The 15,403-nt window shown below is 39.1% G+C and overlaps 1 protein-coding gene across 6 annotated transcripts in view; it reads left to right on the top strand.

Moving 5' to 3' along the window:
* Positions 1-624: 624 nt before the first annotated feature.
* Positions 625-15,403, top strand: part of LOC118883542 (NADH dehydrogenase (ubiquinone) complex I, assembly factor 6) — a 38,329-nt gene continuing 23,550 nt past the window's right edge. For 5 of the 6 annotated variants that reach the window (XM_036830490.1, XM_036830491.1, XM_036830489.1 and 2 more), the window contains exons 1-2: positions 625-831; positions 6,369-6,468. In XM_036830490.1, the coding sequence (XP_036686385.1) occupies positions 635-831; positions 6,369-6,468 (297 nt within the window). In that variant the 5' untranslated portion in view covers positions 625-634. Of the gene's footprint in view, positions 832-6,368; positions 6,473-15,403 lie in introns of all 6 variants that reach the window. The other variant, XM_036830494.1, reaches the window with a different exon arrangement.

Genomic DNA, 15,403 nt, shown 5'->3' with positions numbered 1-15,403 from the left:
TAAAAAGAGGCTACTATCGTGGAGGAGCTTTATCCAACACGCAGTAAAACTGGTCAAGCAGGGAGGGGCCATGATCGGAGGCACCCTTTCGAAAGAACAAGTGTGGCTGCAGCGCGAAAAATCTGGTCAAACCTGGAGGCAGGAGGTGTTACTGGGATCCAGATGTAGGCAGCTGCTGGCTTGGACCAGGTCAGGTGGTGGCAACTAGACCGAACTCTAATATTTGCGGGGCCTGATGGTAAGAGTGCCAAAGGAGGCTCACATACCATGTGAATAAATGTTTAAAAGTTATAAATCAAGCTAGTAAACTGTCAAATTATTCTCTTTCCTCCTGCCTCGATAAATATCAATACATCTTCAGAAGGACCTGGAAGGAAGGGGGAGAGCCCGGGCGAGATCCGTCGAATTTAGGCGGGGCTTTCCTGGAACCTATAAGGCCGACGAGCGCGGCGGAGGCGCAGATGCAGGGGACCACAGCGACACCTGTCTCATCTCCGAGGGGCGCCCAGCGGTCTCCTTCCCGCCGCAAAGAGGTGCGCAGACGGAGCTGCCGGGGGCGTGGCGGGGCGTGGCGAGGCGAGGCGTGTCCGAGCGCTAACAGCGCGAGGTCGAAGGGCACGGCGGCGTCCGTGTCATGGCTGCCTCCACGCTGGTGTCGGCGTGGGGCCCGCTACGGCCCGGCGTCCCCGGCCTGTGCCGCCGCCGGCCGCCCAGGGGCCTGTGGGCGCACGCACGGCGGCTCCCGGAGCTCGCGGGGTCCGGGCGGAGCGTGGCCGCGGTCAGCGGACCTGGCGCCTCGGGCACTGACCGCTACTGCTTGGAGCTGCTGCGGTGAGCGAGCCCGACTGCCCCCGGCCGGGAGGTCGGGGAGCAGGCCGAAAGGGACCCTGGTGGGCGCGGCGGGCCTCGGGGCGGACCTGCACCTTCCCCGTGTCCCTCAGCGTGTGAGCTCGGGTGTATGGGGGAGTGAGGCAACAGGAGCTTTCACACTGGTCACAAAATTGTGGCAAAATTCCTTCGTCTGTCCCCTTGCCCGAGCCTTAACTTTTACCTAATTAAACGTTTTGCATGAATAGCTTTTTAAAATTCGAAAGATGGCTAGTAACTAATTTTAATTAAGCAGTAGTTAACTTTGAGTTCTTTCTATGTGTCAGGCACTATGCAAAGTAGTTTACAAGTAAATTATCTAATTTTCGTTACAAAGTATGAGGGAACAGTTGTAGACCTACCACTTACAGTTATGGGGATTAGAGCATTTAGAACAGTGCCTGGCGCAAAGCAGGGGTACAGTGAGTACGGTATAACCTTTATTATCTCATCTAACAGACATGGAAATGAAGGTTTAGAGAGATTCTGGAATTTACCTGAGTTGAGTGGAATCTAAACCTCATAAAGTCAGTTATTCTGGTAGCACGCGAAAGGCATAGCACATCGGAGTCGCTGTTAATCATTTGTGGGATAAATTGGATGAATCAGGTTACCTGGTACATGTGGGCAGGGGCCTGCCTTGGAATCCAGGCCTGGCTTCAGGAGTGAATGGCTTACCACCACCTCCCCCCGGCCTCGCCCCCGCTGCCCTTTTGCTGCCCTTAATTCGTAACAGTGGCAAAAAGTCTCAAAGTACCTGGTCTCAAGGACTTCTGAGAAGTGCTAGAATAGTTAAACTATCTTGAATTTGATTGGGCTAGTAAATCCAATTTGTTTGAATTCCATTGTAGCAAAATGTAGCATAAGGACAACATTCCCATGCATTTCAGTATTTTGTTTTTAATCACTTTTTAAAAGAGTGTTCCTACCCCACCTTATTGTTGATTGTTTGTAGGAGAAACAAGGTAGCATTAGTGGAAATCAGGTCATTAAGAATTGTAAAAGCCAAAAAGATTATAGTCATCTATATATATTTTTAAGTTATCATTTTTTGATGATAAGAAATTTAAGTTACCGGGCTTCCCTGGTGGCGCACTGGTTGAGAATCTGCCTGCCAATGCAGGGGACACGGGTTCGAGCCCTGGTCTGGGAAGATCCCACATGCCACGGAGCAACTGGGCCCGTGAGCCACAATTACTGAGCCTGCGCGTCTGGAGCCTGTGCTCCGCAACAAGAGAGGCCGCGATGGTGAGAGGCCCACGCACCGCGATGAAGAGTGGTCCCCACTTGCCGCAACTAGAGAAAGCCCTCGCACAGAAACGAAGACTCAACACAGTCATAAATAAATAAATAAAAGAACGTGAATTTCTTTAAAAAAAAAAAAAAAAAAGCAAACTGGGCTATTCATTTCAGTAACAGTCAAGTGGTCTTAGTTTGCATTCAATTTCCAATGAGTAAAAAAAAAAAAAAAAAAAATTTAAGTTCCCAAAACGTATACCATCCATATTCACTTGTTCAGTGCAGTTTTTCTTTGACACCAGTAGTGTCCTAACTTTCCTATCCAGGGTGTTACTGATTTCTTATATATTCTTCCAGAAATAGTCTGTGGATATCACATAACAGTTTTTCTCAAATATATATTTATAAATGGCCAGATACTTAATCTGTCCATATTGGTATTTAAGTGGGATGGAGGCTGTTGACTCTAGCGATTTATCGAAAAGCAGGCAGCAGGCAGACCTTATCTGAGTTTATTAATCCTAGCTCTGTCACTTGGGAAAGTTAATTACTTTAAGATTCAGCTATTTCCTCATTTGTAGATTTCTACTTTATAACATGGTTGTGAGGATTAAATTACATGATGTATATAAAAATGCTGGTACATAACAAATGCTCAATAAATAGTTTAAAATAAAAACAAAATGAACTTGAAAGGAAGATTAGAACTTTTAGCTTCTAATTGTCCGTTAATCTTTGCAAGATTTGGCCTCCGAAATTGTGTGTGCAGGGTTGTTCTGGACATGTATCTTAGGCAAGGCCTCCAAATATCAGACAAGATACTAGGCTATAACTTCAGATTAGCCAGCCGAGGATCTTCTAGGAATCAAGGTTCCTGGGAAAATCTCAAGCCTAATTTACATAGGCTTCTTGGGATTTGGTTTGAGGAACACCGCCTCAGGCCTTGGGATTAGTGTTATAATAAGATGAGGAGGTGGCAGTGGTGGTATCTGGAAGTGCAGTTCTCCAGCCTCACTGAGGAACCACTTCTTTTGTGCTTCAGTGGCACAGGTCCATGGAATTAGCATAGCAGTCCTAGCACTAGATATGCTTACTTCTCATATGTCTGTTTCTCCCTGCTAGACTGAAGTCTATACCTATCTTCAGTGTCTAGCGCAGTGCCTGGCATGTGCTAGACACTGAATAAATGTTTGAATGAATGAATGAATGAAAGGTTATTGACCCTGCTGCTGTATAAAGCCATCATAGCATAGCATTTCTCATTATCTGGAACAGTTCTTAGGTAACTGGACCTTGGTTAGCTATTTATAGGTTATCCTTGTATACCAGTAATCAATGTTGATAACAATGATCCTGATTGATGAAGAAATGGTTAAATAGTATATCCTATTTAATGCAAAGAAGTGGGTAATATTGTTTAGAAAAATTTCCAACCAAAGTATTTTAAAAATTGTTAACAGGGCAAACCATTAGCTGTGTAGAATATCTTATTTCCCAAAGACTGTTACAGTTCTGTTATGTCTTCATTTCATTTTTCATTTTCGTGTTAAGAAACTTGAAGTACTTCACATATTGGTTATTTTTAAGGAGATATGAAACAGGTAGGATATCAATCCTCATTTTTCAAGTTAGGAAATAGACATGACTGGTATCATTTCTGTCAATAACTAGTTGAATGATGGAAATTAAGATTGTAGTTTGATTCCTATTCAGTGTTTTCTTACTGTCTCATATTAACTTTCAGGTGTTTTAAACATTTTTGAAGTTTAGAGACTGTTTGTAATAAAATAAAATTTAGAAATGTTTACATCTATATATATTTACAAGTATAAGCTATAAAGTTTTGTCTGAACTCTCCATATTGTAGCTGAAACCGCATATGGTGAGATTTTTTAGTAGAGCTGTCTTGTGATAACAAGGTTACTGCTATCTATTCATGATCTCTCCCTTTTGTTTATGTGGAAGTTGGGGGAATTGTGAAGGTTTAAGTTCTCTGTTAGCCACACGACAAAGTGTGAACCAGTTGAAAAGTGGGAGTAGTCTGAATTTCAAAACCTAAACTCCATGGAATGAGGTTGGACCCATTCTATACTGAGTACTGTTTTATAGGAAATACTGTTACAGTAAGGTTCCAGTGTATTACAGTGAAAGTAGCCTTGTCAATAGGCAGTCTGGTAAGCACTTTATTTATGTATGTATGTATGTATGTATCGCTGCGCTGGGTCTTCGTTGCTGTGCGCAGGCTTTTCTCTGGTTGTGGCGAGCGGGGGCTACTCTTCGTTGTGGTGCGCGGGCATCTCATTGCAGTGGCCTCTCTTGTTGCGGAGCACGGGCTCTAAGGCACGCGGGCTTCAGTAGTTGTGGCACATGGGCTTCAGTAGCTGTGGCTCGTGGGCTCTAGAGCGCAGGCTCAGTAGTTGTGGCGCACGGGCTTAGTTGCTCCGTGGCATGTGGGATCTTCCCGGACCAGGGCTCGAACCCGTGTCCCCTGCATTGGCAGGCAGATTCTTAACCACTGTGCCACCAGGGAAGCCCTGGTAAGCACTTTATACTTAAGTCATCCTAGAATGAATATAGTAAGGATTATATTTTTTTAACTTTTCATTTTAAAGTAATTTCAAATTCACATAAAAGTTACAGAAATAGTACACAGAGCTCCAATGTACTCTTCACCCAAATTCCCTCATTGTTAACGTTTTGAACCACTTGAGAATAAGATGTAGATGCCCCATTACCCCCCTTATTAATTTGGTGTGTGTTTTTAATACACAAGGATTCTCTCCCATATAACCATAGTATAACCATCAAAATCAGGATATTAAAATTGATCCAGTATTACCATCTAATCCACAGACTCCATTGACATTTTGCTAATTAGTCTGTTATGTCTTTCATATATCCAGGATCATGTGCTACATTTAGTTGTCATGTGTCTTTAGTCTTCTCCAATCTGGGACAGTTTCTCAGTCTTTCCTTATCTTTAATGAACTTGACATTTTTTTTTTATAAGAGAACAGGACAGGCTACTTTGTAGACTTTCAGTTTGGGTTTTTTTAATGTTTACTCATGATTTACCCAATTTTTGCAGGAATATTACAAAAGTTATGCTGTGCTTTTCTCAGTATCATGTCAGAAAGCACATGGTGTTGATTTATCCTACTACTGTGGAGTGAACTTTTTGTTACTTGGTTCTCAAGTGTCTTTCAGGTTTCTCCCTTGTAAATTAATAAGAATGTTAGCAAATAATATTTATTTTGTGAGGAGATACTTTAATACTATGTAAATACTCTTTTTCTTTCAAACTTTCACCTGTTTAACATTTTCAGACATTTATTGATATTTGCTTGAATGAGTTTTTACTTTAATAGTTATCAAGTGGTGATTTTAAAAATTTAATCATGTCTTGTAGGTTTATCAGTTGGCTTTGTACTGGTTGTCAAATTTTTCCTTCTCTTTGTATTTATTCATTCATTTATATTGGTATGAGCTCATGGGGTCCTGTTACAATCTTTTACTGTCATTATTTTTTTGTTGCTCAAATTGTCCCAGACTTGGCCAATAGAACTTCATCAAGCCAATTTCTTTGTCCTTTTAACAAGTCACTCCATTCTTTGAACGTTTGTTTACTTTCTGCTCAAGAAGATGTTTCAGGCTTATCTGGTATTTTCCTTGCACCAGCCCTGGAGACAGTCATTCCTTCAAGGAGCCTTAGTTTCTTTCAGTGGAGAAATCAAGGTGTGTTCGCTGACACTGTGGGTATGGGGGGGCGGATATCATTGTTTCTAGGCTTTGTCAGCAGATGCTGTAGGGAAATAGAAGTAAGTGTGAGTGTGTGCGCATACACACAGGTGCACCCTCCCACACACCCCGCATATTGTTCTCTGTCTTTGTCTTATGTGTATATTTGTCTGTGCATTCAAAACCATGAGTTCATACCAATACTTGCTGGCACTGTTTTCTTGATTTCTACATCTGTAACTCATTTGAATTCTTACTAAAACCAAAGTGATTCTGAAACAGTTAAAATTATATATATATTATATAAGTCAAAATAAATTAGTAGAGATTGATTATTCATTTTATCTGGTCTGGGATTGGAAGCACATAAATTTTTTATAATTGTAGAGAAACATATAAAATATAGGAAACTTGGGGGCTATTTTGAGTTGAAGCCTTGTTTTCAGTTCATTTTGGTCAGTATTTTTTTTGTGTGCAGTTTGGAAAGTGAAAAGTAATTATCTTTTTTTGCTTATTTATTATAGGAAACGAGATTATGAAGGCTATTTATGCTCCCTGCTACTCCCTGCAGAATCCAGAAGCTCTGCTTTTGCACTGAGAGCTTTCAATGTGGAACTGGCTCAGGCTGGTATTAAAATACATTAAAAATTATTTGTAAAAATAGTGATGTAATATGTTTAATGCTGAACAATAAAGAAATATAGTTGTAATTTATATGTTAGATGTGTTTAAGGTTTCTGCTGGTGATTTCTTTCTCCTGCTTAACAATTCAATTCCAAAAATAAAACTAGCTAATGAACTTAATGTTTTTGGAAAGACCATCCTGGAATTTCTTTTTTTAAAGATATTATAAAACTATGCAATTAACACTGCACATTTGTCTGTTAATTGAATAGGTTCATCAGAGTATTACTGCTTATTCTTTACCACATTTGCATAATTTACATGTATATAGCAGTTCTTCAAAGCACTTTTTAAATTGAGGTTTTAGCTTTAAAGTGAAATGGAAATTGAAGCAATTATAACAAACCCAGACCTTATATCATACTAACTCACTTTTTTCTAAAGAATTACAAACAAAGGAGCGACTCTTCTTTCTCTTAGACTGGAAAGAACGTGTGCTGATATAAGATAAATTGAGATGGAGAATGTAAATGAGGGAGTTGAGATAGAATGGCGTTGATCTTCTCAGTAAATGAAATGGAGAGGTTAGTTATTGAGAGTGAGGGAGCACAGGAGGGTTTGGAGTCTTGAAGAGTATGACAGGTTTTGACACAGCCTCTGGTGAATATGGTAGGACGTGAAGTAGGAGCACATGAAAGGATGTGAGTATAGTACTGAGGCATAATTGTGGTGAGACCCTGTAAATCTGCAGAGAGTAATAGACTCTGGCTGTTTGTCCTCGGTATATTTCTAGAAGTCATGGGTCTATATTTTTTTACTTCATCCTTTTTCAGGTATAAACTACACTTCAGCATCTTAAGTCAGTCACAATTTAACAATAAATAGTACCCAATGTGATCTTCCATTATAACTTTAAAATAATTAAAATTCCATTTTTAATAAATAAATCTTCCATATTTTCCGTGATTCTCTGTCACCTTATAGGAATGTCTTGCTTTTTTTTTTTTTTTTTTTTTTTAATTTAAATAAATTCAACTGTGCAGGTAGCCTCGCACCTGTGTGCCACTCCAGGCAGTGTCCACCTGGCTGCCCCTTGGTCCCACTGCCCTGCACAAGATGCCACTTCCATCTCCCTATGGCTGTCTGTCTTACTGCTTTTTTACACACACAGTCTTGTTCATTCATTCAACAGGTATTGTCCAAAATACGCTAGGCACTATTTTAAGTACTGGGTTATAGCATTGAATAAGACATACAAAGTCCCTGTATTCAAGGAACAAGTAAATACTGTACAGAAAAATTAAGGAGGATAGGGAAGGCTGGGTATAGCAGGGGTTCCTGTTTTAAGTAGGGTGATCAGGAAAAACCTCACTGAGACGGTGGCATTTTAGCAAAGATTTGAAGGAGGCAAGGGAGTGAGATACATGGCTGAAGAGTCTTCTAGACAGAAGGAGCAGCAAGTGCAAAGGCCCTGAGATGTAAGTGTGCCTGACATATTCAAAGACGAGAAGGCCAGTGTGGCACAACAGAGAAAGGAGGGAGAGTGTGGGAGGAGATTAGGTTAGAGGTGTCTGGGCCAGAAAAGTAAGGTCTTGGAGACCACTTCAGTCACTTTGGCATTTACTCTGAGTGAGATGGAAAACCATTGGAAGGTTCTGAGCAGAGAAAGACATCACCTCTTTGTCATGTTTCTGAAGGATTACCCTTTAAAAAAAATTTTTTTATTAAAGTATAGTTGATTTACAATATTATATTAGTTTCATGTGTACAACCATGATTCAGTATTTTTGATAGATTATACTCCATTTAAAGTTATTACAAAGTATTGGTTGTATTCCCTGTGCTGTACAGTATATCCTTATATCTTATTTATTTTATACATAGTAGTTTGTACTTCTTAATCCCTTATCCCTATTTTGTCTCTCCCCTCATCCCTCTTCCCACTGGTAGCCACTACTTTGTTCTCTATATCTGTGAGTCTGCTTCTCTTTTTTTGTTGTTGTTATGTTTATTCATTTGTCTTATTTTTTAGATTCTACATGCAAGTGATAATGTACATTATTTTTGATTAATTTGGATGTATGTCCAGGATTGGAGTTGCTGAATCATATGGTAGTTCAATTTTTAGTTTTTTGAGGAACCTCCATACTGCTTTCACAGTGGGTACACCAATTTACATTCCCACCAACAGTGTACTAGAGCTCCCTTTTCTCCACATCCATGCCAACATTTCTTAATTTGTGGTCTTTTCCCTGACAGCTATTCTGACAGATGTGAGGTGATATCTCATTGTGGTTTTGATGTGCATTTCCCTGATGCTTAGTGATGTTCAGCATTTTTGCATGTACCTCTTGGCCATCTGTATATTGTCTTTGGAAAAGTGTCTATTCAGGTCATCTGCCCATTTTTTTAATTGCATTGTTTGTTTTTTTGATATCAAGTATGAGCTGTTTATATATTTTGGATATTAACCCCTCAACAGACATACCATTTGCAAATATTTGCAAATATTTTCTCCCATCCAGTAGGTAGTCTTTCCACTTTGTTGATGGTTTCTTTTGCTGTGCAAAAGCTTTTAAGTTTAATTAGGCCCCATTTGTTTATTTTTGCCTTTGTTTTCTTTGCCTGAGGAGAAAGATCCAAAAAAATATTGCTATGACATAGGTCAGAGGGTGATCTGCCTATTTTCTAGGAGTTTTATGGTGTCGTCTTACATTTAGGTCTTTAATCCATTTTGAGTTTATTTTCATATATAATATTAGAAAATGTTCTAATTTCATTCTTTTACATGTAGCTGTCCAGTTTTCCCAGCACCACTTATTGAAGAGATTGTCTTTCCCCATTGTATATTTTTGCCTCTTTTGTCAAAGATTAATTGACCATAAATGCATGGGTTTATTTCTGGGCTCTCTATTCTGTTCCATTGATCTATGTGTCTGTTTTAATGCCAGTATCATACTGTTTTGATCACTGTACCTGTGTAGTATAGTCTGAAATCAAGGAGTGTGGTATCTCCAGCTTTATGCTTTTTTTATCAAGATTGCTTCAGCTGTTCAGGGTCTTTTGTCGTTCCATATAAATTTTAGGATTATATGTTCTAGTTCTGTGAAAAATGTCATGGGTATTTTTATAGGGATTACATTAAATCTGTAGATTGCTTTGAGTAGGCTTGACATTTTAACAATATTAACTCTTTCAATCCATGGACACGGGATATCTTTCCATTTCTTTGTATTATCTTCAGTTTTCTTCATTAGTGTTTTTTAGTTTTCAGAGTATAGGTCTCTCACCTCCTTGGTTAAATTTATTCCTAGGATTTTATTCTTTCTGATGTGATTTTAAACGGGATTGTTTTCTTGCTTTTTCTTTCCTATAGTTCATTATTGGTGTATTAGAAAAGCAAAAAAATTCTGTATATTAATTTTATATCCTGTAACTTTATTGACTTCATTTCTTAGTTCTAATAGTTTTTTGGTGGAGATTTAGGGTTTTCTTTATATAGTAGCATGTCATCTGCAAATAGTGACAGTTTTACTTCTTACCTTCCAATTTGGATGCCTTTTATTTCTTTTTCTTGTCTAATTGCTGTGGCTAGGACTTTCAATACCATGTTAAATAGAAGTGGCGAGGGTGGGTATCCTTGTCTTGTTCCTGATTTTAGAGAAGAAACTTCTCACCATTGAGTATGATGTTAGCTATGGGGTTGTCATAATTGGCCTTTATTATGTTGAGATGTTTCCTCTATACCAACTTTGATGAGAGTTTTTTTTTTTTTAATAAATTTATTTATTTATTTATATTTATTTTTGGCTGTGTTGGGTCTTCGTTTCTGTGCGAGGGCTTTCTCCAGTTGCGGCGAGTGGGGGCCACGCTTCATCACGGTGCGCCAGCCTGTCACCATCTCGGCCTCTTCCGTTGCGGAGCACAGACGCCAGACGCGCAGGCTCAGTAGTTGTGGCTCACGGGCCCAGTCGCTCCGCGGCATGTGGGATCTTCCCAGACCAGGGCTTGAACCCGTGTCCCCTGCATTGGCAGGCGGATTCTCAACCACTGCGCCACCAGGGAAGCCCCATGATGAGAGTTTTTATCATGAATGAGTGAATGTTGAATTTTGTCAGATGTTTTTTCTGAGTCTATTGAGATAATCGTGATTTTTATCCTTTGTTTTATTAATATGGTGTCACATTAATTGATTTGTGGATATTGAACCATCATTTTAGTAAATCCCACTTGTAAATGGGATGTAAATCCCAATGGGATTTAGTAAATCCCATGGTGTATGATCCTTTTTACATATTGTTGAATTTGGTTTGCTAATATTTTGTTGAAGATTTTTACATCTACATTCATCAGAGATATTGGCCTGTAATTTTCTTTTTCTGTAGTGTCTTTGTCTAGTTTTGGTATCAGGGTAATGGTGGCCTCATGATTGGGAATCTTCCCTCCTCTTCAATACTTTGGAGTAGTTTGAGAAGGATAGGTATTAGCTCCTCTTTGTGTATTTGGTTGAATTCCCCTGTGAAGCTGTCCAGTCCTGGACTTTGGTTTGCTGGGAGTTTTTTGGTTACTGATTCAATTTCATTACTAGTGATCTGTCTGTTCAGATTATCTATTTCTTTTGGTCTAGTTTCAGAAGATTGTAGTTTCTAGGAATTTATCCATTTCTTCTAGATTGTCCAATTTGTTGGCATATAACTGTTCATAGTTTTCCCTTCTGATTTTTTTGTATCTGTGATATCAGTTGTAATTTCTTCTCTTTTATTTCTTACTTTGTTTATTTGTGTTCTCTCTCTTTTTCTTAATGAGCTTGGCTAAGGGCTTATCAATTTTGTTTATCTTTTCAAAAAGCCAGCTCTTGGTTTCATTGAACTTTTCTTTTTTCTTTTTTCTTTTTCTGGTCTCTATTTTATTTGTTTCTGCTCTGATCTTTATTATTTCCTTCCTTCTGCTGACTTTGGGCTTTGTTTGTTCTTCTTTTTCTAATTCCTTTAGATGGTAAGTTAGGTTGTTTATTTGAGATTTTTCTTGTTTCTTGAGATGGGCCTGTATCACTATAAACTTTCCTCTTAGAACTTCTTTGCTGTGTGTCCTATAGGTTTTGGAAAGTTGTGCTTTTATTTTCATTTGTCCCGAGGTATTTTCTGATTTCCTCTTTGATTTCTTCATTGACCCATTGGTTTTTTAGTCTCCATGTGTTAAATGTTTTTCCCATTTTTCTTTCTGTGATAGATCTCTACTTTCATACTGTTGTGGTCAGAAAAGATGCTTGATATAATTTCTATCCTCTTAAATTTTTTCAGACTTGTTTTGTGGCCTAGCATGTGATCTGTCCTAGAGAATGTTCCATATGCACTTGAAAATAATTTGTATTCTGTTTTTGTATGGAATGTCCTGTAGATAGATATCTATTAATTCTAACTGGTCAAATGTGTCATTTAAGACCACTGTTTACTCATTGATTTTCCTTCTGGATTGTCTGTCCTTTGATGTAAATGGGGTGTTAAAGTCTCCTACTATTACTGTGTTTTTGTCAATTTCTCCCTTTATGTCTGTTGATATTTGCTTTATGTATTTAGATGTTCCTATATTACGCGCATATATGATAATGAATGTTACATCCTCTTGCTCTATTGGTTCCTTTATCATTATACAATGCTCTTTTTCTTTTGTTATAGCCTTTGTTTTAAAGTCTATTTTGTCTGATATGCGTATTGCTACTCCTGATTTCTTGTCGTTTCTGTTTGCATGAAATATCTTTCTCCATTCCCTCACTTTCACTCTGTGTGTGTCTTTATCCCTGAAGTGAGTCTGTTGTAGGCAGCATGTTGAAGGGTCTTGTTTTTTATCCAATCAGCCACACTGTGTCTTTTGACATTTAAAGTAATTGTAGTCCACTGACATTTAGAGTAATTATTGATAGGTATGTACTTATTGCCATTTTATTACTTGTTTTCCAATTGTTTTTGTAGTTCTTCTCTGTTAATTTCTTCTTCATTTCGTTTCTTCCATTGTGGTTATATGATTTTCTTTTGTAGTATGCTTGGGTTCCTTTCTTACTGGTTTTTGTGTATCTATTATAGGTTTTTGATTTGTGGTTACCATGGGGTTCATATGTGTTGACCAATAATTATATCTACGTGACTTAAACTGATAGTCTTTTAAGTTAAAATGCATTCTAAAAGATCTATGTTTTTTACTCCCTTCCCTCATATTTTGTGTTTTTTATGTCATATTTTACATCTTCATGTCTGTCTCTTTACTGTTTATTGTAGTTATGGTTGCTTTTACAGTTTTTTTTTTATAATCTGCATACTGGCTTTAATATTTAAGTGGTTGATCCACAGCCTTTACTATATGATTTGTCTTTATTAGTGGCATTTTTTTTCCCCTATAAATTCTTACTTCTTGTAACCTTTTCTTTTCCACTTAAGGAAGACCGTTTAATACTTCTTATAAGGTTGGTTTAGTACTGATAAACTCTTTTAGTTTTTTCCTTATCCAAGAAGTTCTTTATCTCTCCTTCAGTTCTGAAAGATAACCTTGCTGGGCAGAGTATCCTAGGTTGTAGGTTTTTTCCTTTCAGCTGTTTAAGTATATCATGCCACTCACTCCCTTATGGCCTGCAAAGCTTCTGCAGAAAAATCAGCTGATAGCCTTAGGGGGATTCCCTTGTATGTTTTTCTGCTTTTCTCTCTCTTTTTTTTTTCTCTTGCTGCCTCTAAGATTCTCTTTATCTTTAACTTTTGCCATTTTAATTATGATGTGTCTTGGTGTGGGTCTCTTTGTGTTCACCTTGCTTGGGACTCTCTGTGCTTCCTGTACCTGGAAATCTGTTTCCTTCTTCAGCTTCAAGAAGTTTTCAGCCATAATTTCATCAAATACATTTTCTACCCCTTTCTCACTCTCTTCTTCTGGAATCCTTATAATGTGAATGTTAATACACTTGATGTTGGCTCAGAGGTCCCTTAAACTATCCTCATTTTTTAACATTTGTTTTTCTTTTTGCTGTTCTGATTGGGTGATTTCCATTATTCTTTCTTCTAGATCACTTATGTGTTCTTCTCTATCACCTAGTCTGCTGTTCATTCTTTCTAGTGCATTTTTCATTTCATTTATTTTTCAGCTCTGACTGGTTCTTTTTAATATTTTCTAGTTCCTTGTTAAAATTCTCAGTGTGTTCATTCATTCTTTTCCCAAATTTAGTTAGCATTCTTTTTACTATTGCTTTGAATACTTTATGTGGTAAATTATTTATGTCTGTTTCATTAGGGTTTTTTTCAGGGTTTTTTTTTTCTTGTTCTTCCATTTGAAACATATTCCTTTGTCTTCTCATATTGTTTAACTTTCTCTGTCTCTATGAGTTAGGTGATAAGATTGGTTACCTGTCCCAATCTTGAAGGGGTGTCCTTGGGTGGGCCTGCCCCTATGCAGTCTGCTTGTGCCCAGTCACTTTGGTGGGAGAGCTGGATCTGAAGTGAGCATAGGTCATGTCTTCTCCTGGGGTGTGCTGGCAGCTACCACTTTGGTGGGAGGTAGGGCTATAGATGAAAGGGCTATAGCCAGAGCCAGGTGTGAGCTGGGGCTTTTCTTTTGCTCTTCCAGCCCAAGGTGCTGGAGCACAAGCCCTGAGGGTTGGTCTGAGCTGGCTCCCATCCTTCTAAGTGTGTGCACTCCTCTAGCAATGGTGCCTTAGCCCTAGTCGAGAGCAAGAGGGGCTGGAGCAGGCGCCCGGTGTGGGCTGGGGTACATGCTGGAATGGTCTGGGAAGCCAGTCAGAGCCCCAGGCAGTTTTCAGCCTGCAGCCTGATGTGCATGCTGTTAATGGCTGCCTTCACCCTATTCAGAGGCAGAGTCAGGCCCAAGCTGGCTTCCTTTTCTTTAAGTGTGTGCACTCCCCTTAGCCATGACAGCCTTCGCCCTAGTGGAGGGCAGTGCTGGAGCAGGAGAGGCTGGAGCAGGCAGCTGGTCAGAGCCGCAGGCAGTTTTCAGTCTGCAGCCTCCATGCTATTCCGGGAATAAGTAAGTGTGTGCACACTCTTCACGAGCAGAGTCTTGGTTTCTTACAGCCCTCCAGTAAGTCCCACTGGTTTTCAAACCAGCTAAGGGTAATTGTGTTACCGGTGTCAGACCCTTGGGCTGGGGTGCTTGATGTGTGGCTCAAACCCCTTGCTTCCCAGGGTGGTTCCTTGAGCCTGTGTGTGATATCCCCCTCCTCTTCTGTGTCCCCTGCTAAGGGCCTGGGTCCCAACCTAATTGGTTCTCCTTTCCTCCCCAACTCCATGTGCATCTTTCTTCTCAGCCTTGGTTGTAGAAGAGCCTTTTTGCCAGTTTCCAGGTTGTTTTCCGCGATGTAGATGTATTTTTGATGTGTTCATGGGGGCAGGTGGGCTCAGTGTCCTCCTACTCTGCCTTCTTGATCTCCCTCCTAAAAGGATTGACTCTTTTTAAAAATGTATTTATTTATTTTTTCTTTTCCATTATGATTTATTACAAGATACTGAATATAGTTCCCTGTGCTATACAGTAGGACCTTGTTGTTTATCCATTCTGTATATAATAATTTGCATCTGCTAGTCCCAAACTCCCAATCCATCCCTCCCTCTTGGCAACCACAAGTCTGTTTTCTATGTCTGTGAGTTTGTTTCTGTTTCATAGATAAGTTCATTTGTGTCATATTTTAGATTCCACAAATAAATGATATCACTTTGGTAAGTAGTAGTTGTCTTTTTTTCTGACTTACTTCATTTAGTATGATAATCTCTAGGTCCACCCTTATAGCTGCAAATGGCATTGTTTCATTCTTTTTTATGGCTGAGTAATATTCCGTTGTGTGTGTGTGTGTGTGTGTGTGTGTGTGTGTGTATGCCACATCTTCTTTAAAGGATTACTCTTGATGCTGTATTGAGAATAGACCGTATGCCATGGGATCTGAACA

Source organism: Balaenoptera musculus, chromosome 17 (assembly GCF_009873245.2).
Source record: "Balaenoptera musculus isolate JJ_BM4_2016_0621 chromosome 17, mBalMus1.pri.v3, whole genome shotgun sequence".
NCBI lineage: Eukaryota > Metazoa > Chordata > Mammalia > Artiodactyla > Balaenopteridae > Balaenoptera > Balaenoptera musculus.
Note: the sequence above shows the minus strand (reverse complement) of the source record. Positions and strands in the feature narration are given on the sequence as shown.